The 27,744-nt window shown below is 38.1% G+C and overlaps 1 protein-coding gene across 3 annotated transcripts in view; it reads left to right on the forward strand.

Annotated features, from left to right (window-relative positions):
• Positions 1–27,744, forward strand: part of NETO2 (neuropilin and tolloid like 2) — a 60,917-nt gene that overhangs the window by 25,369 nt on the left and 7,804 nt on the right. For all 3 annotated transcript variants that reach the window (XM_045891164.3, XM_045891165.3, XM_064581935.1), the window contains one exon: positions 14,079–14,307. In XM_045891164.3, the coding sequence (XP_045747120.1) occupies positions 14,079–14,307 (229 nt within the window). The remainder of the gene's footprint in view (positions 1–14,078; positions 14,308–27,744) is intronic.

Consider the following 27,744-nt stretch of genomic DNA (forward strand, 5'->3'; position numbering starts at 1 on the left):
GTCACAGGCATGAAAAGTACAGCATAGGGAATATAGTCAATAATACTGTGATAATGTTGTTTGGTGACTACACTTACCATGGGAGAGCACTGAGGAATGTAGAGAATTGTTGACTCACTGTGTTGTACTCCTGAAACTAATAGAACACTATATGTGAACTATATTTCAATTTTTTTAAGTAAAAAATAAAAATTACACATGTATGGAAACTTGGTATATAACAAATGTACAGGTACACCTTGGAAATACTACCAGTTCAGTTCCAGACCACAATAAAGTGAATATTGCAATAAGGTGAGTCAAATGAATTTTTTCGTTCCCCAGTGCATATAAAAGTTACGTTTACACTGTACTGTAGTCTATTAAGTGTGCAATAGTACTGTGTCTAAAACAATGTACATACCTTAATTCAAAAATGCTTTATTGCTCAAAATTGCTCACCAGCATCTAAGCTTTCAGCAAGTCATGTAATCTTTTTGCTGCCTCGATGTGGATGGCTGCTGACTGATCAGGGCGGTGGCTCCTGAAGGCTGGGGTGGCTGTGACAGTTTCTTAAAATAAGACAATAATCAAGTTTGCCGCATCAGTTGACTCTTCTTTCACAGATGATTTCTCTGCAGCAGGAGATGCTGTTTGGTAGCATTTTACCCGCAGTAGAGCTTCTTTTAAAATGGAGTCAATCCTCTCAAACCCTGCTGCCGCTGTTTTATCAACTAAGTTCATGTAATATTCTGAATCTTCTGTTGTCATTTCAACAGTCTTCACAGCATCTTCACCAGGAGTACCTTCCATCTGAAAAAATCACTTTCTTTGCTCATCCATGAGAAACTCCTCATCTGTTAACGTTTTATAACGTTTTATCATGAGATTGTTGCAATTCAAATATAATTTCAAAGTTTGGAAATATTGTGAGAATTACCAAATGTGACCCAGAGACACAAAATGAGTAAATGCTGTTGGGAAAAATGCCACTAATAGGCTTGCTTGACACAGGGTTGCCACAGACTTTGAATAGGTAAAAAATGCAGTATCTGAGAAGCAAAAAAAAACAAGGTATGCCTATATTTTTATGGAAAGGCTGCTGAGAACAATGGACTGGAACACCATCTGCATACTCAAACACTAGTAACTTCTTTTGTATATATATTTATAGGTGGATTTTTCTGAAACATCACCCATTAACTAGTTTATCCCATTTTGAGTATTCACCTGTTAGGGGTGGTCTTTAACATTTTTTCCTTTAAATTTCTAAAATAATCTGTTTACCCATCTAGTTTAACACAGTTTTTAAAATTTGATCCAATTCCCATGTCAACTGTGTATAATTTGAGCTTTTTTAATTTTAAAGATTTAGTTATTAAAAGTTACATTCTCTTGGGGTGCCTGGGTGGCTCAGTAGGTTAAGCGTGTGCCTTTGGCTCAGGTCATGATCCCAGGGTCCTGGGATTGAGCCCCATGTCAGTCTCTCTGCCCAGTGGGGAGCCTGCTTCTCCCTTTCCCTCTGCCCCACCCCCTACTTGCGCTCTCTCTCGCGCTCTCTCTCTGTCAAATAAATAAATCTTTTAAAAAGATAAAAGTTATACTTTCCAATATTTAATATTTGAAATAACATTTCTAAAAATTTATGAATATAGAATTCTCCATGAAATATTTCAAAGAGCAAGATGTAAGAAATACTATTTAATTTCTTAAACACTTAAATATTGTCAATGAAAAAGTAAAAACTATGTAGTATTACAGGTATAGAGGGAATCTATATTTCCATTATCTTTCCTACATCCCCTATTGTGAGTTTGAGTTTTATAATTCTTATTAGTTTTATATCTTCATATTTATGTACTATAAAAATATATACTATTTTAATTTTTGTATCAATTGTAGACATCCATTCTCCTTTTAGACATTTAATTTGCCTTCACTTTTTTTTTTTTTAAGATTTGTTTATTTATTTGAGGTGGGGAGGGGCAGAGGGAGAGAACCTCAGGCAGACTGCCCACTGAGTGTGGAGCCCACAACCCTGAGATCATGACCAGAGCCGGAATCAAGAGTCGGTTACTCAACCGACTGAGCCACCCTGGCGCCCCTTCTTCCACTTTTTTTTTTTCTTTAAGATTTTATTTATTTGACAGAGACACAGCAAGAGAGGGAACACAAGCAGGGGGAGTGGGAGAGGGAGAAGCAGGCTCCCCACCAAGCAGGGAGCCTGATGCGGGGCTCGATCCCAGGACCCTGGGATCATGACGTGAGCCGAAGGCAGACGCTTAATGACTGAGCCACCCAGGTGCCTTCTTCCACATTTTAATATATTAAATAATGCTGCTGTAACCATGTTTGTATTTTCATTATGCCCATATATGATGATTTCGTTATATATCTAGAAGTGCAGTTTTTGTGTTGTAGGATGTGACCATTTTCAGCTTTACCAGAACATGCCAAAAGGCTTTCCAAAGTGTTTGTGGCAGTTTATCCTTTTAAAAGCAAGTTAAGAGCATTTTCATTCCTCAGTCTCTGCTGACACTTGGTGGTGTCAGGACACTCAGTCATGTCAAGTAACCTACAGTACAATTTTTTGACAGGCACAGTCATGTGACAGCCACCATAATCAAGAACAGTTCCCTCAGCCCAAGGAAATTATCTCATGCTATTCCTTTGCGGTCGAAACCAGTCTTCAGTCTTTTTTTTTTTTTTTCTTAGATTTTTATTTATTTGTCAGAGAGAGAAGGGGGAGAGAGCACACAGGGGAGCGGCCGACAGAGGGAGAAGCAGGCTTCCCACGGAGCAGGGAGCTGGATGCAGGGCTTGATCCTGGGACCCTGGGATTGTGACCTGAGCCGAAGGCAGACGCTTAACCGACTGAGCCACCCAGGCGCCCCTCTTCAAGATCCCTGGCAACTAATGATCTTTTGTTGTTCTATAGTTTTACTATTTCCAAAACTTCATATAAATAGAATCACACAGTTTGTGAATCTGAATTCTTTCATTTAGTACGATGCATTTGAGATTCTTGTTATTGCATGTACCAATTAGTTTATCCCTTTTATTGCTGAACAGATTTTATTATGTGGATATAGTGTGGTTTACTCTTAACAGCTCAAGAACATTTGGACTGTTTCCATTTTTTGGTTATTATTGATAAAACTGCTATAAACATTTCTGTACAGGTTGTTTTGTGTAAACATGTTTTTCATTTTTCTGGATATCCATCCCTGAGACTGCTGATTCACATGGTAGCTTTGTAAGAAACCACCAAGCTATTTTCCCAAGTGGTTATATTTTTTGCATTTCCGCAAGGAGTGTTATCAGAATTGAAATTGCTCTGCATAGTTCTCAGCACTTGGTATTATCAGGTTTTAACTTGCAGTTTTGTAATATCTAAATCTTTGGGGAAGTGTCTGCTCTGCCCATTTTAAGATTGGGTAGTTTTCTTACCGTTCAGTTTTGAGTTCTGGATTAAAGAAGTCTTTAGGCAAGTTATTTACAAACATTTTCTCCCAGTTGGTGGCTTTTCTTTTCATTCAACAGTGTCTTTCACAGAGAAAAAGATTAATTTTAATGAAGTCAGATTACAAGGTTTTTTTTAATGAATTTTCCTTTGATGTATCTAAGAGCTCTCTGCCTGAGCCAGAGTCCTAAGGATTTGTTCCTGTGTTGCCTTCTGAAACTTTTATAATTTTATACTTATGTTTATGACCCATTTTGAGTTAATTTTTGTATAAGGTACTAGGTATAGCTCAAGGTTCCTCCTTCCCTCCCTCCCTCCCTCCCTCCTTCCCTCCCTCCCTTCCTTCCTTCCTTCCTTCCTCTGGATGACTGATTTTTCCAGCACCATTTGTTGAAGACCATCCTTTCTCCATTGAATTGCCTTTGTATCTCTGTTAAAAATAATAATAATAGCTTTATTTGTAAGAATCTGTTTCTGGGTTCTATTCTGTTTCTTGGATATCTATGTGTCTCCTTTTGTCAGTACCACAGTGTCTTGATTATTGGAGCTTTAAAGTCTACACTTCTGCACTCTGTAACTTCCAGTATGGTGGTGATTAAGAGTTACCTTGTTACTGATTTTGAGGGGGAAAGCATTCAGGTTTTCACCATTAAGTATGGTGTCAGCTCTGGGTTTTTATAGATGCCCTTTACCAGGTTACAGAAGTTCTCTATTTTTCTGAGATTTTCATCATATAGATGTTGATTGTTTTAGCAAATTGATCATGTAACTTCTCTTTTTTAGTCTATTTATAATGGTGACTTACATTGATTCTTCAAAACTTCAACCAGCCTTGCATTCCTAGGATAAACCATATTTGGTTGTGATTATATGAAAGTATTACACTTTTTATATGTTGCTGAATTAGATTGGCTGATATTTTGTTGAGGATTTTTGCATCTATTTTCTGGCTGATGATTCTGATACTATTTACAACTTGTGGGGTTTTCCCCTATACCACCAAGCAGTTCTCAGACACCAGCTGAGTGTCCTATGATTCAGCTCAGTTCTGACACAGTCTACCTGGGGATGGCATCAGATTCTAAGAATTGGGGGCTTAGTCCCACAAGTCTGGCCTCCACGTCAGATGCCAGTCTCATGTCCAGGTTGTCACCTGTGCTTCTGACCAACTGGCTATAAGTCAGGTTTCTATGAGCCCCTCCTTGAGTTTGATTAATTTGCTAGAGAGGTTTAGAGAACTCAGGAAACCAGTTTACTTACTTAACTTACCAGTTAATTACAGAGCATATTTTATAAAGGGTAAGATTCAACAGCCAGATGAAAAGACACAGGTGAGGTCGTGAACAAAGGAGCTTCTGTCCCTATGGAGTATGGGGCCTGGCATGATGGCATATGGAAACATTCTGGTTCACCAACTTGGAAGCTCTTCAAACTGTATTCTTTTGAGTTTTTATGGAGGCCTTATTATGTAGGCATGGTTGATTAAATCATTGGCCGTTGGTGCTTGCTTTAACCTTCAGCCCTGCCGCTCTCCCCTCTCCAGAAATCGGGGTGGAACTGAAAGTTTAAACCCTCCACTCATAGTTGTTTCCCCTAGTAACCAGCCCCATCTTTAGAGGGTTTCCAAAAGATACCTCATTAACATAAACTCAGTTGTCATTGAAAGGGACTTGTTATGATTAACAGGATACCCATTTCAACTTTATGGCTGGAACATTTTCAGGAACTGAGGACAAGAGACCAAATATAACAAAAGATGTTCCCATTGCTCTTACCGATCAGGAAATTCCAAGGGTTTTGGGAGCTCTGAGACAGAAACAGAGACAAAGACCAAATATATATATTTTTATTATAAATCACAGTATCACAGGAGGAATATTGATCAGTATTTTCCCTGTGTCTTTGGTGGTGTCAGGGTAATGCTGGTTTTGTGAGTTTAGAAGTGTACCATCTTAGGGTGCCTAGGTGGCTCGGTCGGTTGGGCGTCTGCCTCCGGCTCAGGTCATAATCCAGGGGTCCTGGGATCAAGCCCCGCATCAGGCTCCCTGCTCAGCGGGGAGTCTGCTTCTCCCTCTCCCTCTGCCCCTGCCTCTGCTCTCTTTGTCTCTGTCAAATAAATAAAATCTTTAAAAAAAAAAAAAAGTGTACCATCTTCCTGGAAGAGGTTGTGAAGAATTGGCATAATTTTTTCCTTACATGTTTGGTATAATTTGCCCGTGAATTCATCTAGGCCTGGATATTTTTTTGTAAGGTTTTTAATTATGAATTCATTATTTTTGATAAATATATAGCCATTCAGTTTACATATTTCTTGTTAGAAGTGTTTGGACAGTTTGTTCCTTTTAAGGAATTTGTCCATTTCATCTGAGTCATCTTATTTGGGATCATAAAGCTGTTTGCTGTAATTTTTTTTTATTCTTCTTGTTTACACCCAATGTGGGGTTCGAACTTACAACCCCAAGATCAAGAGTTGTATGCCCCACTGACTAAGCCAACCCAGAGCCCCTTTTTTTAGTGATATCGTCTTTTTTATTCTTTTTTTTTTTTTTTTAAGATTTTATTTATTTGACAGAGACAGCTAGAGAGGGAACACAGGCAGGGGTAGTGGGAGAGGGAGAAGCAGGCTCCCAGCCAAGCAAGGAGCCCGATGTGGGCCTCTATCCCAGGACCCCAAGATCATGACCTGAGCCGAAGGCAGACCTTAATGACTGAGCCACCCAGGCACCCCTTCTTTTTTCATTCTTGATGGTTTATATTTATCCAGATATTTACTATTTCTGTTTCCTTCATGAAGTTCCAAGATTCATCCTAGTATCCTTTCTCTTTTATCTAAAGAACTTCCTTTGGCATTTCTTTTATAGCAGGTCTGTATGCAACAAATTCTCTTAAGTCTCTTAAGTCTTCACCAGGGTGTGTACTTATTTTGGCCTCATTCCTGAAAGAATATGTTTGCTGGATATAAAATTCTGATGTTCACAAGTTCTCTTTTTCAGCACTTAAAAATTTTGATGCACTGTCTTTGGCATTGATGTTTTTTGTTTTTTTTTTAAGATTTTATTTTATTTGAAACAGAGAGAGAGCACAAGAGGGGGTAAGGTGAGAAGGAGAAGCAGACTCCCTGCCGAGCAGGGAGCCCAATGCAGGACTCGATCCCAGGACTCCGGGATCATGACCTGAGCTGAAGGCAGTCGCTTAACCAACTGAGCCACCCAGGCGCCCTGGCATTGATGATTTCTGAAGAGCAATCCACAGTCACTCAAATCATTTGCTTCTACAAAATGTATCCTTTTTCTCTGTCAGATCTCAAGACTTTAAATATCTGATTTCAAGTAGTTTGATTTTGATATGTATAGGCCTTCTTTTTTGTTTGCTTTTAGCCTGTTTGGTGTTTTCTGAGCTTTTTGAATCTGTAAATTTTTGTCTTTCACCAAACTTGGGATGTTTTTAGCAATTACTTCTTCAAATAGTTTTTTTCTGTAACTACCTCTTCTCCTTCTGAGACTTACGTGACATGAATGTTCAGCCTTTTGAAATTGTCCCACAGGTCCCTGAGGCTGTATTTATTTGTCCTCAATCCTTTTTTCTCAGTATCTCATATTAGATAGTTTCCCCTGAGTCATCTTCCAGTTTGCTGACTTTCCTCTGTCATCCCCATTCTCGTCTTGGACCCATATAGTGAATTTTTAATTTCAAATATTTCTCATTTTCAGTTCTAAAGTTTCCATTTGGTTCTTTTTCATAATTTCTATTTCTCTGCTGTGACCTTGCCTTTACCTCACAGAGCATATTTATATCGTCACTTTAAAGTCTTTGACAGGGCACCTGGGTGGCTCAGGTGGTTAAGCATCTGCCTTCGGGTGAGGTCATGATCCCAGGATCCTGGGATCAAGTCCCACATCGGGCTCCTGGCTCGGCGGGGAGCCTGCTTCTCCTTCTCCCTCTGCCTCTCTCCCTGCTTATGCTCTCTTTCTCTCTATCTCTGTCTCAAATGAATAAATAAAATCTTAAATAAAGTCTTTGACAATTCTGGGGTGCCTGGGTGACTCAGTCAGTTAAGCGTCCGACTCTTGATTTCGGCTCAGGCCATAATCTCAGGGCTGTGAGATTGAGCCCTGTGTTTCGCTCCACACTGGGCATGGAGCCTGCTTAAGAGTCTCTCTCTCTCATGTGTACACTCTCTCTCTCTCTTAGAAAAAAAAATCTTTAAAGTCTTTGACAAGTCCAATATCTGGGTCCTGTTAGGACTGGGATCTCTTGACTCTTTTTTCATTTCAGAACTAATCCCATTTCCTGGTTCTTTGTATGTGAGCAATTTTTTATTATGTCCTGGACAGTTTGAATATAACACTGTGAGACTCTGGGTCCTATTAAAAATACCTGGAAAATGTTGAGTTTTGTTAGTCATTTTATTTTTGTCAGACAATCTACCCAATTAGATTCAGATTGCATGTACCTTTGTCACTTTATGCGGGTGGTGGTTCCAGTGTTTATTGAGTCTTCATGGTCTTTGCTATGCTGTATAGGCTTGCCCAGGGCATGCCCCATTCAGGGACTTGGACAGTGACTTGTACTATAATTTCATTCTCAACACCTTTGTCATGTTTCTTTAGTTCTGTTTCATGAATACACAGCTTAGTGGTAAGCCAGAATTAGTGCTTTTTCTTTAGCTCCCTCTTCTCCAAGACTTCCTTCACATTCTCCAGATAACATGGTTTCCTTTTCCCATTTCCTCTGGTGGCCAGAAAGGTAACTTTTCTTCAGTTTCTGCCTCCTAACTTGTGAGTTTTGAGTGACTAAGCGAGAGAGGGGAAAAAAATAATGGGGATTCCCTCCATACTCTCCCGACATCATATCCTCTTCTCAGTTCTGCTAGTTAAAGAGATGGGCTTTCTCTTGGGGTTTTAGTTGCTGCTGCATGCAGATCCATGACTGGTGCTGACCTTGGGCAGACTATGAAGTTTGCTGCATCGATTGACTCTTCTTTCACAAATAATTTCTTGTTGCATGTGATGCTGTTGGTAGCATTTACCCGCAGAACTTTTATTTTTTAATTTAACCAAATGGGAAAACAAACCAAAAATCCCTGCCTCACCATAGTCTTCAGTAGGGAAGGGCCCCTTTCTCAGTCTTCTGGCTGGAGCTCTTTCTCTGAGTTCCCTGAGTTCCTGTCTGTTTTTGCTGTGAGCTCCATGAATATCAGCCCAGAATACAAGGAAAAAACTGAACCTCACCTTATGGGTCTTTCAAGTTTGACTTCCCACACCTACCTATTACTTTCCAGAATCCTCATGTAGTTGCTTTTCATATTTTATCATCCGTTTTTAGTTGTAATAGAAATAAGCCATACTGTGTATGGCTTATCATCATGGCTGCTTCTCGAAGTCAAATTTATTTTATATAATAAAATTGATTATGGTTTATACTTTGTGTCTTCTGTGTTTTTAATAAACTTTCTTAACCAAAGGTCATAGAGCTACCCTTGTATATTTTTATCTGTGTGTGTTAGTTTTTACATTTAAGAATTGATTTTATGTCCACCATAAGACAGAGATCTAATGTCAGGAGCCCTTTGCAGTTCCAGTTATCATGTGTCTACTTTTGATCTAGAATGCTATACAGGCATACCTCCTTTTATTGTGCTTCACAAATGCTGCGTGTGTTACAAGTTAAAGATTCAAGACTTCAGTGGAGGAAGTATCTGCAGATGTGGAAATAGCAAGAGAACTAGAATTAGAAGTAGAACCTGGAGATGTGACTGAATCACTGCAATCTCATGATCAAACTTGAACTGATGAGTATTTGCTCCTATTTTTTTATTTGGGGTTAGGATGAATTTATTTTTTAATTTAAATTCAATTAATATATATTATTAGTTTCAGAGGTAGGGGTCAGTGATTCATCAGTCTACTATAATGCCCAGTGTTCATTACATCGTGTGAGAGTTGCACCTTTTGATGAGCCAAGGAAGTGGTTTCTTCAGATGGAAGGTACTCCTGGTGAAGATGCTATGAAGATTGTTGGAATGACAACAGAGGATTCAGTCTATCACATGAACTTAGTTGATAAAGCAGAAGCAGGGTTTAAGAGGATTTACTCCATTTTTTCTATATATATGTGTATGTGTATATATACATACACACACATACATAATGGAATATTATGCAGCCATCAAAAAATGAAATCTTGCCATTTGCAACAACATGGAGGGTATTATGCTAAGCAAAATAAGTCAGAGAAAGACAATTATATCTCACTGATGTTTGGAATTTAAAAACAAGGCCTAAGTTCATAGGGGAAGAGAAAAAAATAAGATGAAATCAGAGAGGGAGACAAACCATAAGAGACTCTTAATCTGGGCGCCTGGGTGGCTCAGTTGGTTAAGCAACTGCCTTCGGCTCAGGTCATGATCCTGGAGTCCTGGGATCAAGTCCCACATCGGGCTCCCTGCTCAGCAGGGAGTCTGCTTCTCCCTCTGACCCTCCCCCCTCTCATGCTCTATCTCATTCTCTCTCTCAAATAAATAAAATCTTTAAAAAAAAAAAAGACTCTTAATCTTAGGAAACAAATGGTGGCTGAGGGGAGGGGAATAGGGTGATGGGGTAACTGGGTTATGGACATTAAGGAGGGCATGTGATGTAATGAACACTGGGTATTCTATAAGATTGATGAATCACAGATCTGTACCTCTGAAACCAATAATACATTATATGTTAATTGAATTTAAATTAAAAAATAAAAGTTCTGCGGGTAAATGCTACCAACAGCATCACATGCAACAACAAATTATTTGTGAAAGAAGAGTCAATCGATGCAGCAAACTTCATAGTCTTTATCTGAAGAAATTGTCACAGCGAACCCAGCCTTCAGCAGCCACCACCCTAATCAGTCAGCTGCCATCCACATTGAGGCAAGACCCTCCACCAGTAGAAAGATGATGATTTGCTGAAAGCTTAGATGCTGGTTAGCTTTTTTTTTTTTTTTTTTTTTTTAGCATTGAGGATATTTGAATTAAGGAATGTGTATTTTATAGACAATGCAACAGACTACAGGACACGCTAACTTTCATATGCACTGGGAAAGCAAAAAATTCATTTGACTCACTTTACTGCTTCTTTATTACAACAAAGGCTAGAGGAAGCAGCTTAGTGAGAGAGTTGTATTAGACTTGCTAATTCCCTACCCACCAGTTCTACCTCCCAACTAAGTCCAGCCCGAGGAAAGCTTGCATCTGCAGAGGAAACCAACTTAGGTCACTGCTTCCTACTCACCAGTCCAGGGAAAGAAGGGAAAAAGAGACCAGACTCCCCACCATCAAGGTAACTCACTCCACCTCCCTGGAGAAGGTGTAGGAGTGGGGTAAGAGACCAGGAGCCTTTAGCAGATCTGTTGTCATGCAGTTTGGATGAAAGAAGAGTAGTTTGTAGCTCACCCCCCACACACTGATTTCAATTTGTCAGTTTTGTTGTTAGAAATATTTAAGATTTTTCTGCTTGCTTATTTGAGAGAGAGCACCAGCAGGGGGAGGGGCAGAGGGAGAGTAAGAAGCAGACTCCCCCTTGAGCAGGGAGCTGGACTTGCAGGTGCAGGGCTGGGTCCTAGGACCCTGAGATCATGACCCGAGCCAAAGTCAGATGCTTAACCGACAGAGCTACCCAGGTGCCCCTTGTTAGAAGTAATTTCTGAAAATTAGTTGAACTAAACTATTTCAATATGTAGCCGCATTCACAAGAGAAAAGAATGTCATTGTCCTATGACTTAAAACTTTTGACTTCATCTTTAAAGAGCATTTACTATGGCCTTGGATAGTACCATGTTTCTTTGGATTAAAAAAGAGTAAATACTTCAGACTTCTTGTTTTTCTTATACTTAGATCTACCAAGTTCATGGTTTTATAAACTTAGTCATATATTCATTACTTGCTATGAGCAAGAATTACACTAGATATAATTAGCACATGATTCTCTCATTGGAAGGCCCCACAGTATAATAGAGAAACAGACAATTACAGTATTTGTGATACTTGCTCACTACCACAAAACCATGGGCAGAATGTTTTGGTTATGTAAACAATGGAGAAATTAATGAGAACTAATGATACATGTAAGGAAACATTGTTTCTTTGTAATACATTTGTGAAGATTTTGTGAAGTTTTGAAATGGTAATCCTATTTAATGACTGATTTTCTACCACTCTCATTAAGTAAGTAACAAATTGGTCATCTCGAATAAGCCAAAGTTACTTGGTCAAAATTTATCCCTTTCAGGTATGTTTTTTAGTTGTTTGCTCTTAGTTTTATGCCATCAAGGTATTTTAGTGGGAAAAGATACCTGACATTACATTTTTGTTATAAGAAGTCTTTTAAATTAAAAGGTGGGGGGTGCCTGGCTGGCTCAGTCAGTATAGCCATGTGACTCTTGATCTTCGGGTTGTGAGTGCAAGCCCATGTTTGGTGTAGAGATTACTTAAAAACATCTAGAGGAGTCAAAGTCCTAGAAAGTAGAATAGTGGTTGCCAGAGTTGGGGGAGAGGGGAAAATGGGGAATTATTGTTTCATGGGTATAGTTTCTGTACAAGATAAAAAAGTTTGGAGACTGAATATCCAACAATGTAACATTATTGACCTGTACATTTAAAGATGGTTAAGATTGGGAGGTGGCGGGGTGGGGGGGGGGGTTGAAACAGGTGGTGGGATTAAAGAGTATACTTATGAACACTAAGTAATTAATGTATAGAATTGTTGAGTCACTATATAGTACACCTGAAACTAATATAGCACTGTATGTTAACTATACCAGAATTAAAATAAAAAACTTAATAAAATTTAATAATTTTTAAATAAAAATTAAAATGGTTAAGATTATAAAAAATAAAATCTTTAGGGTGCCTGGGTGGCTCAGTTGGTTAAGCAACTGCCTTCGGCTCAGGTCATGATCCTGGAGTCCCAGAATCGAGTCCCGCATCAGGCTCCCTGCTCGGCAGGGAGCCTCCTTCTCCCTCTGACCTTCCCCCCTCTCATGTGCTCTCTGTCTCTCTCATTCTCTCTGTCTCAGATAAATAAATAAAATCTTTAAAAAAAAAATAAAATAAAATCTTTAAATAGAGAGATGGAGGTGGCATCACACTGCTACCTCAGAAATAGAAACTAGAATGAATACTCATATGTCTTTAATGACAAAGGAAATCTTTATTCTCTACTCACTAAAATTCTAACTGTAGAGTCACTCAGTAGCAACTAGAGCAAAAAGTGAAGTGTCTGTGCATGCATGCAGAAAAGGGATCCCAGGGAGTGGAAAGAACACAAATGTTAGAGTCAGGCCAGCCTAGGTCACATCCTCAACCTGAGTAACCTTGGACAAGTTCTTAACCACCTGAGCCTTAATTTTCTCCCTGCCTGTAAGGAATAATAGCTATTTCATTAAGTTCTTTTAGAGAGATGCACAATGTCTTCCTTTTTTTTTATGATTTTATTTATTCATTTTGATAGAGAGACAGCGAGAGAGGGAACACAAGCAGGGGAAGTGAGAGAGGGAGAAGCAGGCTTCCTGCCAAGCAGAGAGTCCAACTCAGGGCTCAATCCCAGGATCCTGGGATCATGACCTGAGCCTAAGGCAGATGCCTAACAACTGAGCCACCCAGGTGCCCTGCACAAAGTCTTTCTAAGCCCACAACCTGAACATTAATGCCCCCAGTCTTTCTAAGCCTACAATCTAAAGGAATTCTTCAAACAAAAGTAGGCCGAGCATATTTTACGAACTTAGTGCCAGGTAGCAGGCTGCCTACAAAATTTCAAGAAAGAGGATGCTAAATAAAATAGATACCAATAGTGCTTATTTTGATACTGCAGTTTATATCTTCCTGACTGAAAACGTAGAAATGGTTATTTATGGGGGGAAACCTTAAAGCCACTTAAATGTGCAGTATAGAATAGGGGGTAAATAAGTGACAGGACATCATGGGAACATTTATGGTTTTGAAAAGTATAGATAAGGTAAAACTGGTTTGGGGGCACCTGGGTGGCTCAGTCATTAAGAGTCTGCCTTCAGCTTGGGTCATGGTCCTAGGGTCCTGGGATCGAGCCCCGCATCGGGCTCCCTGCTCGGCGGGAAGCCTGCTTCTCCCTCTCCCATTCCCCCTGCTTGTATTCCCTCTCGCTGTGTCTCTGTCAAATAAATAAATAAAATATTTAAAAATAAAATATCTTGTAAAAAAGAAAATAAAAATGGTTTTGATGTGTTGTAGGATATATGTATCTTACAGTTAAGGTTTTTAAAATGAAGAAAAACTGAAAAAAATCCAACAACTGCTATGAGTGATTCTTTCATTTTCCAATTTGTCAGTACTATGAGGTTGCTTTCATAATAAGAAGACTATGTAAGAGAGCCAATGAACCTCATGGAGCAAAAAGTTTCTTCATAGACAAAACACAAACTTAGGTTCCTTAATGCTTGTTTCCATTAAGACAACCAAAGGAGGAGACCGTCAGTCTTGGTTCTTTTAACTCCTTAAGCACCAGCCTTTTAGCTGTTGTGTTCCTGTCAGCTGTCATAATTTAGTCGACCATGTCGACTGGAGAGAACTATAACACTCAAATTTATCTTTTCTAAAGCAGTGTTTTTCTTTGTTTTAATGTTACAGATTTATTTGAGGTTCCTAGATTATCAAATGGAGCACTCAAATGAATGCAAGAGAAACTTCGTTGCAGTTTATGATGGAAGCAGTTCTATTGAAAATCTGAAGGCCAAGTTTTGCAGCACTGTGGCCAATGATGTGATGCTGAAAACAGGAGTTGGAGTGATCCGAATGTGGGCAGATGAAGGTAGTCGGCTAAGCAGATTCAGAATGCTCTTTACTTCCTTTGTGGAGCGTAAGTAAATCCTATAGCATTGAGATCTTTTACATAATTTTCATTCATTCAGAATTCAATTATTGAGCATTTCCTTTTGACAAAGACTGCAAGTCAAAGAGAATGCAGAAATAACTAAGTCTTAGTCCCTATTCTCAAGGAATTAACTGTCCTGGCTGAAAAACCATGTTAATACATAAATTGCAACACTGCCTTATTATAAAAGTGTAACGTGATAGGGAACACAGAAAGTGGAGACTCAAGATTTTCAAAATTAAAAATAATTATCAGTAGTATTAATTCAGCTTGGTATATAATTATGAATCTACCAAACCATGTTCATCAAAATTTAGATAGGCTGTGTTTTCTTTTTTCTAACTTCTAATTTTTAAATAATTTTAAGCTTATCTAAAGTTATAAAAATAGCACAGAGTTTTCATTTGTCCTTCACTCAGATTCCCCTAATAATGTGGTAAAACTGAAAATTAACACTGATACACTATTATCAACCATTATATATAGACCTTATCCACATGTCACTAGTTTTCCTATTAATGTCCTTTTCTGATGCTGGATCCCACGTTGCGCTTACTTGACATCTGTCCTTTAGTCTCCTCAATCTGTGACAGTTCCTTAGTCTTCAATGACCTTAATATATGTGAAGAGCAATGGCCATTTATTTAGTAGAATGTCAATTTGAGTTTGTCTGATGTTTTCTCATGGATTCTTTTGAGGTTATGTATTTCTGTCAGTGTCACAGAAATGACGCTACACGTTTCTCAGTGCATCATACCAGTGAGGTAGGCGTACATCATGTGGATCTGTCTCATGTTAACTTTGCTCACTTCCTTAAGGTGCTCTCTGTCAGGTTTCTCCACTATAAAGTTACTGATGTTTTCATTTCTAGTTAATAATTCTCCTTGAGACTATGCAAATATCCCTTTGCTCACTAATTTTAGCGTCTGTTAATGGTTTCTGCCTGTAATAGGTATTATTATAGGGTGCCTGGGTGGCTCAGTTGGTTAAGCGACTGCCTTCGGCTCAGGTCATGATCCTGGAGTCCCTGGATTGAGTCCCGCATCGGGCTCCCTGCTCGGCAGGGAGTCTGCTTCTCCCTCTGACCCTCCCAACCCTCCCCCCTCTCATGTGCTCTCTCTCTCAGTCTCTCTCTCTCAAATAAATAAATAAAATCTTTAAAAAAAATAAAAAAAAAATAGGTATTATTATAGTGTTTACCTAATGGTAGTTTTCTGTTTCCATTATTCCTTCTACACTTATTAGTTGTAATTCTGTGAGGAAGAGTTATTTTCCCCCTCATTTATCTATTCAGTGATTTATTTCAGTATGAGTTTATGGATTTTTATTTTATGCCATTATTATATATAGTTATATATAACATAATTATTATAATACTAACATTATTTTGTTACTCAGAGCCCCAGCTTTGGCCACTGGGAGCCTTTTCAAGTTGTCTCTTTTTTTTTTTTTTTAAGATTTTATTTATTTATTTGAGACAGAGAGAATGAGAGAGACAGAGAGCACATGAGAGGGGGGAGGGTCAGAGGGAGAAGCAGGCTCCCTGCCGAGCAGGGAGCCCGATGCGGGACTCGATCCAGGGACTCCAGGACCATGACCTGAGCCAAAGGCAGTCGCTTAACCAACTGAGCCACCCAGGCGCCCTCAAGTTGTCTCTTTTAACTTTTGATGTGTCCTTCCCTTTTTTTTTTTTAATCACTTTATTTTCTGTCACCACAAGATGGCCCAGGTTCAGCTGTGTTTTCCCTGGCCCAGCCGTAAAACCAACCATATTTCCAAGAAGCCCTTTTCTTCTCGTACAAAAGACACTGCTAAAAGCACTTCTGGGGTTCTTATAGGAATCGTAATGAATCCATGGACTGCTTTAGAGTAGTAGTGTCATCTTAATCAGTCTTAAGTCTTCCAGCCCACGGACCCAGGGTGTCTTCCCACTTATTTGTTGTCTTTCATTTTTTTCAAGAGTGTTTTGTACTCTTTAGTATACAACTCTACAAGTACACATTGTTAGTGTGTAGAAATGTACCTGATGTTGTATTCTGTGTTTGTATCCTGCAGCTTGCTGAATTAGTTTATTAGCTGTGTGTGTGTGCGATCTTGTTAGGGTTTTCTACATATAAGATCATGTTGTTTGTAAACAGGTAATTTTCCAATATTGGGTGCTATTTTATTTTTTTATTTCCTTTTCTCACCTAACTGCTCTTGCTAGAACTTCTAGTACTATATTGAATAGAAGCTATAGGAGACACCCTTGTCTTGTTTCTGATCTTAGGAGCAAAGCTTTCAGCCTTCCACCGTTGAGTAGGTGTTAGCTGAGTAGGGTTTTCATATATGGGCTTTATCATGTTGAGGAAATTTTCTTCTGGTCCTAGTTTACATATTGCGTGTTTTCATCATTAAAGGATGTTGAATTTTGTCAAATGCTTTTTCTGATTCAATTGAGATGATTATGTCATTTTTTTCCTCTTCATTTTGTTAATGTGTTGTATTACAGTCACTGATTTTTTTTAAAGATTTTATTTATTTGACAGAGACATAGCAAGAGAGGGAACACAAGCAGGGGGAGTGGGAGAGGGAGAGGGAAAAGCAGGCTTCCCACCATGCAGGGAGCCCGACGTAGGACTCCATCCCAGGACCCCAAGATCATGACCTGAGCCGAAGGCAGACGCTTAACGACTGAGCCACCCAGGCACCCCTCATTCATTTTTATATGTAGAACCATTTTTATGGTCCAGGAATAAGTCCCACTTGATCATGGTGTATAATCCTTTTAATATGTTGCTGAATTCAATGCTAGTATTTTGTTGAGGATTTTTGCATCAATATGTATAAGGGGTATTTGTCTTTAGTTTTATTTTCTTGTAGCATCTTTGTCTGACTTTGATATCAGGGTTATGCTGGTCCATAGAATGAAAAAGAAGTGGGGCACCTGGGTGGCTCAGTCGTTGAGCGTCTGCCTTCGGCTCAGGTCATGGTCCCAGGGTCCTGGGATCAAGCCCCGCATCAGGCTCCGCGGGAAACCTGCTTCTCCCTCTCCCACTCCCCCTGCTAGTGTTCCCTCTCTCGCTGTGTCTCTCTCTGTCAAATAAATAAAATCTTTAAAAAGAAAAAAGAAAAAGAAGTGACCCTTTCTCTCCAACTTTTTGGAAGAGTTTGAGAATTGATGTTCTGTAAACAGTTGGTAGAATTCCCCAGTGAAGCCATCCAGTCCAGGGCTTTTCTTTTTTGGAAGATAGTTTGATTTTACTGATTCAGTATCCTTGCTAGTTAGAGATCTATTTGAATTTTCTATTTAGTTTTATTCAGTTTTGGCAGAATATGTGTTTCTAGGAATTTGTCTATTTCATCTAGATTAGCAGTTTGTTGGTGTAGAATTGTTTTTAGGATTCTCTTTTAATCCCTTTTAGCTGTAACATCTAAACTGTCTCCACTTGAATTTCTGATTTTAGTAATTTGAATCTTCTCATGTTTCTCTTTTTTCCTTGGTCATTGTAACTAAAAGTTTGCCAATTTTATGGAGCTCTTCAAAGAATGATTTTTTTTCTTTTCTTTAATTTTTCCATCCTCTATTTATCTCTCTTTTCTATAATTTCAGTGTTTCTGACAAAGGCATAGAATTCCAAGTTTAGTTTGTCCTTTTTTTCTCATTCTTTAAGGTTAAGTTACTGATTTGAGATCTTTCTCCTTTTTTTAATATAGGCATTTTTAGCTATAAATTTCCTTCTTTGCACTGCTTTCACTGCTTCTCATCAAGTTTCGCTGTGTTGTTTTCATTTTCATCTATCTCAAGATATTCTCTAATTTCCCTTGTGATTTCTTCTTTGACCAGTTGGTGGGTTAAGAGTGTGTAGTTTAATTTCCACATATTTATGAATTTTCCAGTTTTCATTCTGTTATTGATTTCTAGTTTTATTTCAGTGTGATTGGAAAAGATATTTTGTGTGATGTCAGTCTTTTAAGATTTTTGTGTGTATGTGGTGTAATATATGGTCCATCCTGGAAAAAGTTCCATATATGCTTGAGAAAATTGTGTATTTTGCTGTTGTTGGGTAGAACTTTCTGTATATCTATTAGATCCAGCTGGTTTATAGTGTTATTCTTTTATTTGCTTATTAATCATCTGTATAGTTATTTTACCCATTATTGAAAGCAGGATAGTGAAGTCTCCAGCCATTGTAGAACATCCAATTCTGCCTTGAATTCTGAAAATGTTTGCTTCTTATATTTTAGGACTCTGATTTTTGGTTTATATTTTTTTATAATTGTATCTTTTTGATGAATCCCTTTTACCAATATACAGTGTTCCTCTTTGTCACTTGCAACAGTTTTGATTTAAAGTCTATTTTTGTTGATATTTGTATGGCCACCCCAGCTGTCTTTTGGTAACTATTTGCATGGAATATCTTTCTGATTTTTTCACTTTCAACCAATTTATATCGTTAGATCTAAAGTGAGTCTTTTTTTTTTTTTAAGATTTTATTTATTTATTTAACTGACACAGAGACATCTAGAGAAAGAACACAAGCAGGGGGAGTGGGAGAGGGAGAAACAGGCTTCCCGCCAAGCAGGGAGCCCGATGCGGCGCTCGATCCCAGGACCCTGAGATCATGACCTGAGCTGAAGGCAGCCGCTTAACCAACTGAGCCACCCAGGTGCCCCTAAAGTGAATCTTTTTAGAACAGTATATAGTTGGATCTTTGGGATTTTTTTTTTTTTAATTATTATCTATTCTGCCAATCTCTGCTTTTTGAATGGAGGGTTTAACTCATTTACATTTATAGTAATTACTAAGAAGAAAGGACTTCTGCCCTTTTATTGTTTGTTTTCTAAATGTCTTAAAACTTCCTGTCCCTCATTTTCTTCATTACAACCTTCTTTTGTGGTTAATTGATTTTTTGTGGCAACACATTTGAATTTCCTTTTGTGTATATTCTTTAGATATTCTTTGTGGTTATAGTGGGGTTTTGTCTTTTTATGAGTTGGTTACATCTTTAAAAGTCATCTTTACTATTTTGTGAGCACGTGAGAACCTTTTCATATTAAAGAATGGGGTAGTTCAGGGCGCCTGGGTGGCTCAGATGGTTAAGCGTCTGCCTTCGGCTCAGGTCATGATCTCAGGGTCCTGGGATCGAGTCCCACATTGGGCTTCCTGCTCCTTGGGAGCCTGCTTCTCCCTCTGCCTCTCTCTCTCTCTCTCTGTCTCTCATGAATAAATAAATAAAATCTTTAAAAAAAAAAAAAAGAATGGAGTAGTTCATATATAGATACTGACCCAGCTTAAAAGTGGAAAAACTCTAAGGACAGATTTTAGGATTCTTCCCTTAAACTCCTGATAATTCACATGAACAAATCCCAGGAAAAATTGGTTCTATTGCCTTTCTATCTTCTGTAAAAGTCCAAGTGATTTGTCAGTACTTCCTAATAATTATTTTGTTGATTTTGCTTATAAGTACAAATCATATTACATTAGCTTTGATTTTTTTAAAAAACTGCTTTCAAAAATACCATCATGTTTTTGGCTTGGTTTTGAGTGGCTTGGTTTAACTTTAGTCTACATTTGGATAGTGCTGATTAGTCTCTCTGACTAGTCCCTTTCCTCACAATCACCTCTGTATGAAGAAAATTACCTTTTAAAGACTCATCCAAACTGCCCCAATATAGTTGACTGTGTATGTTCACATCACATATATTTTAAAAATAAGTGGTAGATCTTCTGTATTGTCCTCATAAGAGAAGGAAATATTTTCACTTTTATATCCTGACTGATGAATACAATAAAATGGTAAACTATATGATTTTTGCAAATCAAAATTTGTAAATATAAAGGTAAGATACTATCAGATATTTTTCTTGAGAAATTTAGGAATTAGTAATTTTTCCCTTCACTTATAATTTCAAGGTATTATCATTATTATTCCATGGATTCTATGTTGGGATCATGATCGTATATGACCTATACAAGCTTTATTATAGCTGAACTCTTCTATCTATAATTTTAAAAGACTTGATGAATTGACAGATGGCTACTTGGGTTATGAAGCTGATTTAGCCAATCAGCCTTCCTCCCTGCCTTCCATTCATTTATTCAGCATTTATCATACGAGATACTGTGTTTTGCTATGAAGATACAAAAGTGGATGAAACAGTCCCTTCTCTAAAGGATCTTATTATAGTCCTTTAGGTGAGGTAACATACATGCAAATGAGGCAGTTGCAGGAATGACTGTGACAAAGACTGTTTGAGGCGGAAAACGAAGTGCTCCCTGATTAAATATCCAGGGTGCTTCCAGCAGGCGGCATCAGCTGTGGAGCAAGTAGTCCTTGAAGGGAGGGCCTGTGAGTTTATCCTTGAGGACAGTTAGATTTTAGAAGGTAGAAATGTTGAATAACTGAGGTTGTTCCAAACAGAGGCTACAGAATGAACAAAATGCATAGAGCCCAGGCTTATTTGGATCACAAGAAGTAGTAAAAGAAAGAAGAGAGAAAAATGCGTCAAGAAAAGGAGATTAAAGCTAGAGTTAGAAGGTCTTTAAAGGCTAAAATTAGAGTTCATATCATAGGCATTGAGGAGTTTTGAAGAGTCTCGTACTACAAAATGACATAATCAGAGCCGTGCTTCAGTTGGAGTGGAGAGGCTGTGTAGGAGGGAGGCTAACTTCCATAGTAGGGGGCTAGACCAAGATGGTCTGAACCAGAACAGCAACAGAGGGAGAGTCGTGGAAGTGCAATCAACAAGATTTGGTGACTGACTAGACCAAAAAGTAACAGAATGAGTCAAAGATACCTACAGTTTGGGTCTGACTGACTTGGAAATGAAAATTGGAGAGATAAGAGGAATAAGTATTGAGTTATTTTGGATTTAGTGATTTTCTCAAGTAGCTGGAAATGCCAAGAGCTCAGCAGTGATATTTACCGGGAGTAAACTGTTGCTGCTTCTTGTTGCCCTATGGATGCATATAAGCTGTTTCCAAAAAAATTTTTATCAACTTTTCACACTTGGAAAAAAAACAGCTGTGTAAAGGCTATTTCAAATAACTACAAAGCAGTGCTTGATACAAAGATAGAGTTTCAGTTAGCAAGAAAGCCTTTCAGCAGTTTTCCTCTCTCCTCAGTTTGTTTATTCCCAACGTCTTGTACCTGTGCTTTCCATAGTGCCTAGCAGCCCCATGTGGCTGTTTAATACTCATAATGTGGCCCATCTAAATTGAAATGTGCTATAATTATAAAAATATATCCTGGATTTCAAAGACTTGGTATAAAATAATGTAAAATATTTCATGAATAATATTTTATATGTGTTAAATGAGGATGCTTTGGGTATTGTTTCAGGGCTCCCCAACACCACCCACATGGTAGGTGATTTGCTAGAAGGACTCACAGGACTCCATGTATTTGAATACTTATGGCTGAGAATTCTGACGGTGAAAGGATATGGGATCAACAAAGGAGAATTACTTTCTGAGTCCTCTCAGAGAAATCCTCTAACAGGCTTTCTTAACGCTCACTCCCTCTCATGAAGGGCACACGGAGCATGTACATTTCCCCAGCAACAAACAATGCAGTAACATGGACGATGTTTCTGTCCAGAGAAACCCATTAGAGCTCAGCACCTAAGGTTTTTATTGGGAACTGGTCTCATGGGCACTTTCTGCCTTGCCTGCACCAAAATTGTGGACTCACAGAAGGAAAGAAAGTATTTGGCATAAATGACGTTCATACAAACCCTAGGCACCATGAACCTTATCAGTCAGGGAATGGAGGAAAGTCCAAGTTCCCAGTTGCCAAAAAAGGGCCAGCCTTGCACACAGACCCTTCTAAAGGCAGCCTCTTCCTGCTGTAGTAACTCTTGTCTGCACAGATATATTGGCTTAAATAAGCTAGTAGTAAAATTAATTCCACCTCTTTCTTTTTAAAGATCTTTATAATGTAGCTACTTGGTCACATTTTGGCTCATGTTATATTTATTTTGGGCAGCACTGATATAAATCTTAAATGCAAAATTCTTCTCTAATGTGTTTTAGTTAAGGTATTTCTCTATATACATTAATGATTTCTCCAACAGTACAAATCGTATAAGTGAACAGATGAAAAGCCTCCCTCAAGCAATGTCTTCACCAGAATCACTAAATATAAGACTTAGCTCCATATCCTAAATTTAGCTTTATTATCCATAAAGAACGAGAAAACTATCCCTCCAAAAAAAAAAAAAGTCATATGTATGTGATCAAATAAAGGATTTTGTAAGTTTTTATAAAACAAAAGTCCCAGTTTGGAAATCTTTTAATAAGCACATTAGCTCCAAACAGTACATTTTTATATGCTAATTAATTCAAACTGTTAAACTCTTTTCTCTAAGCTATTAATGATGTGTAATTGTTATGAAACCATTCATGAAAACAATCAGTATTTTAGAAAAGGTTTATGTGGATAAACTAATTCTGCATGAGATATTCACTTCATACCTACCCATTATAGATTACAGATATGACTAAAATAACTTGGCTGAAATGAATGATACAGAATAGCACTTCCCCAGCACTGAATACTAATATATATCTCACTCTTTGAGACAGGATATGGTTTTAGGAAAATAATTTCTAGGACTACAACTGTGAAAGCAGCAGAAGTTATTTTTGTTAGAATAAATCCATAATGTGATTCTCAGTGACATACTGCCTGTGGGGCTCCTGCAGGCCTGGTTGAAGGACAGACCATTTCTCAGCATCATTGCCACATCGCATGAGAAGAGGGGGAGAATTGAAATCCTAACCCTTCTTCTTTCTCACTCCATGACCCAGCAGTGAGTAAAGGGGGAAAGTAGAAAGTCCTCAGGCTATAAGTAGAAAACAGTTTATAACTCGCACTATTTTTGCTATTCTCTTTGTCCCTTATAAATTCCAATAATTCAGCCATTTTTTATAGTTTTGAATTGAAGCATGTCATTAGCATCCCATGTCAGTAACTCAGTAACTGATAACTTCAGTTCTCTTTATGAACAGCTATGTTTGTCCACTGAAAATGCACAGAGCTTAATACATCTGTAGTTATGAATATAATACATTTCTACAAAACAATATCTGATGATGTCAGCACTGCTTTCTAATTGCTTTAAATAATGTGGGGAGCAGTTGTAAAGAATTCTGTAATAAAAACTGAGGGTGGGGCGCCTGAGTGGCTCAGTCGGTTAAGCGGCTGCCTTTGGCTCAGGTCATGATCCCAGGGTCCTGGGATCGAGCCCCCACATCGGGCTCCCTGCTCGGCGGAGAGCCTGCTTCTCCCTCTCCCTCTGTCTGCCACTCTGCCTACTTGTGCTCTCTATCTCTGTTAAATAAATAAATAAAAATCTTTAAAAAAAAAAAAAAACTGAGGGTGTTTTCTACTCACTGTTCAATCAGTGAGAAACACCGATTAGAAAATCTTTTTCTACCCTTTTGAGGATTATAAAGAGACATCAAAATGTTCTGTGTCACACAGTGTTCTGTGGATAAACTTTAAGAGCTAATGATAGTTTGACTCAAAATCAGAATACCTAGAAACCACAGTGCTGCTTATAACCTCACTCAGCCCTTCTTGAAAATAGCTTCTGTTCTCTCTCTCCTCATTTGTAAACTGGATAATACTGATAAAATTAGAGGTCAGTAGGTAATATGATATAGTATGTAACAGAATTGTGGTATGACATAGAAACAAAATGGAAAACTCAGTTTTTAGAAGTATTCAAAAATGCTGTGTGTTCTCTAGGCCATTTGTTACGTTAAAGTGCACACCTGGGTGTAATACAATTTTATGATCTATATGACACAGCTGAGGTAGGGACACTAGCTAATTTTGTACTGAAATAAAATAACACCATACATTTTCATTGGCTTTTCTCTTCCTAACCTAATGGTTTGTTTATGTAACTAATACCTTTTGTCCTTATGGTAAGCTTTGAAACCATCAAGCATTTCTTAAGAATCATGAAATACTTAATGGTTAAATGATACCACATGGATTCAGTCTCTGAGTAAATTACTTACTGGATATATACATGATTCTTCTGAGAATAGAAATAACAACATGATTGAGACCACTAATTTCATAGTCTTGTTGATTTTATTTTATTTTTTTGTTTTGTTTTCAAGAATTTATTAGAAAACACAAATGGTGGGGAGGGACAGAGGGAGAGGGAAAAGCAGACTCCCATTAAGCAGAGAGCCCAACACGGGGCTCGATCCCAGGACCCTGGGATCATGACTGAGCTAAAGGTAGACACTTAACCAACTGAGCAAGTCTCATTGATTTTAGAACCAGAAGTCTGAAATACCCTATAGTCCATCCCATTCTTTTAAAAAGAGGAAGCAGACACCCAGGGAGTTAGTTAAAATCTTAAAGTAGACAGGTTAACTAATAACAGAAACAATTTTTATTAATTACTAGTCCATTGTTATTTCTACTCTCTGTTTCATAGCACTATTTCCCAAGTTACAGTTCTTAGCTATTTTATTTTAGATTCTTGAGTCATGAGAGCCACCTACAGGTTATTATACTTGAAAAGGAGTGGGTAAGTCCTCAGCAAATAAGCCTAAAAGTTTTGTGCAAAGATTATTTAATCGTGGGGCACCTGGGTGGCTCAGTCATTAAGCATCTGCCTTCAGCTCAGGTCATGATCCCGGGATCCTAGGATGGAGCCCTGCATCAGGCTCCCTCCTTCTCCCTCTCCCACTCCCCCTGCTTGTGTTCCTGCTCTCGCTATATCTCTGTCTGTCAAATAAATAAATAAAATATTTTTTAAAAAGAAAAAAGATTATTTAATCGTATATAGATAAAACTCATGCTTAAACTCAATTTAGTTTATAGTGCGGAAGGAGAAGGGTTTACACAAATCCTAGCTCATAGTGATTAACCATAGATTATTAGCCTGCTGAACTAGAACTTGGGTGACTGTTACCATTTGGGGATTCTGCCTTAAACAGAGATTATATTTGTTCTCTACGAGCAAAGCAATTTTGGATGTTACTTTTTGTTTTAATTGAAGAATAATTGACATTCACTCAATATGGTACTAGTTTCAGTGATTTGATATTTACATACATTACAAAATGATCACAATAAGTCTAGGTTCCATCTGTCACTATACAAAGTTGTTTACAGTATTACCGACTATAGGGGTGCCTGGGTGGCTCAGTCAGTTGAGCGTCTGCCTTCGGCTCGGGTCATGATCTCAGGGTCCTGGGATCGAGCCCTGCATCGGGCTCCCTGCTCAGCGGGAGGCCTGCTTCTCCCTCTGCCTGCCACTCCCCCTGCTTGTGTTCCCTCTCTCGCTGTGTCTCTGTCAAATAAATAAAATCTTAAAAAAAAAAAAAAAATTACCAACTATATTCCCTATACTTTACATTACATCCCTGTGACTTATGTATTTTATAACCAGAAGACTGTTCCTCTTAATCCCCTTCCCCTACTTTGTCCTGTGTCTGCACCCCCCCTTCCCTCTGGCAACCATCAGTTTTTTCTCTGTATCTGTGAGTATTCCTGTTTTGTTTGTGCATTTGTTTTGCTTTTTTAGAATCCACATGTAAGTGAAATCTATGTATTTGTCTTTCTCTAACTTATTTCATTTAACATGATACCCTTTAGGTCTATCCATGTTGTCACAAATGGCAAGATTTTACTCCTTTTTATGGCTCAGTAATACTCCATTCTATGTATGTATCACATCTCCATTCATCCATTTATGGACACTGAGGTTGCTGCCGTATCTTGGCTATTGTAAATAATGCTGCAATGAACCTACAGGGATGTCTGTATCTTTGGAATTAGTGTTTTGATTTTCTTCGGATAAATATCCAAGAGTGGAAATGCTGGATTATATGGTAATTCTATTTTTAATTTTTTGAGGATCCTCCATACTGTTTTCAACAGTAGCTGCACCAGTTTGCATTCCCACCAACAGTGCACAAAGGGTCCCTTTTTTCCACATCTCCACTGACACTTATTTCTTGTCCTTTTGATAATAGCCATTCTGACAGGTGTGAGGTATTCTCTCATTGTGGTTTTGATTTGCATTTCCCTGATGATCAGTGATGTTGTGGATGTTTTCTGTTGACCTACATTATAAGTCTAGTAAATATTTAATAAATATCACATTATGTTTTAGGATTTCTGGGGTCCCAATAAATACCTATTTTTACAGCCCATCTTCAGAGCTAAATTGAGAAATAGACAAAGGGGGTCAGGCAGGTAGATACCAAACTGTTTGTGTTTACCAAACTGTTGGTTTTATTACTGATGATGCAGTTGGACAATGTGTTTAAGTATTCCAAAGCTTCCTGTGATTGTAACCTAAAGAGAGAGCTTTCTCAAGAGGAAAAGAAATACTAAATTAATTGTTTTGATAAGGTTCATTGTATATTTATTTTTTAAAAAGATAATATTTAGGGGAGAAAATCCAGTTATTATTAGTCCTGTAAAATTTTACATATTTCTTTTCATCTTGAAAAGAAACTTAAAAAGAAAATATAAAAAATAATTGAGGTCTGTCAATATGCTGAGACACATATCTTAAATGTAGAATTTTTTTAGACAGGAAATACATTTTTCTTGATTATATTTTTGGAAGTCACAATGATTAGTTGATTTTTAGGGGCTTCTGTCAGTGTGAGAGACACGCCATTGTGTTTCTTGACTTTGAGATTCTTGTGTGTGTGTGTGTCTTTACACTGAAATACACATTATTACAATGTTGGTACTTTTGTCTCCAATCTAGGATGTTATTTCTTTTTTTTTTTTTTTTTTTTTTTTTTTTTTAAAGATTTTATTTATTTATTTGACAGAGAGAGACACAGCGAGAGAGGGAACACAAGCAGGGGGAGTGGGAGAGGGAGAAGCAGGCTCCCCGCAGAGCAGGGAGCCCGATGCGGGACTCGATCCCAGGACCCCGGGACCATGACCTGAGCCGAAGGCAGTCGCTTAACCAACTGAGCCACCCAGGCGCCCTAGGATGTTATTTCTTAACAGAAGTAAACACACTGAGTCATAATCTAGTGTAGCAAATGTTTACATATACAAGGAGAAGTGTCACATAGAAGCACCATCCAGAGTACGATGGGAACACAGGAGTCACACTAGCTATCTAGGAGAATTGAGGCAGTCTTCCCAGAGAGGGCAGCATTTTGGATGATCTTGAAAGATGAGTAGGTGGTCATCAGGAAGGGAAAGGAGGAGACATCTCAGGCTGAAAGAATGATTTATACAAAATATGACATTACACGGTGTATATTCCATGTATCTTTATCATTTAAAAAATTTTAATTTTGAAATTCCAAGGAGTGATTTTTTTTCTGGTAAAATCTACATGACATAAAATTTGCCATTTTAACCATTTTTAAGTGCATAGTTCAGTGGCATTAAGTACATTCATCATCACCACTATCTATCTCCAGAACTT

The sequence above is a fragment of the Mirounga angustirostris genome, unplaced genomic scaffold (assembly GCF_029215605.1).
Source record: "Mirounga angustirostris isolate CCGP_5_RB_7025 unplaced genomic scaffold, mMirAng1.0.hap1 SCAF_16, whole genome shotgun sequence".
Lineage (NCBI taxonomy): Eukaryota > Metazoa > Chordata > Mammalia > Carnivora > Phocidae > Mirounga > Mirounga angustirostris.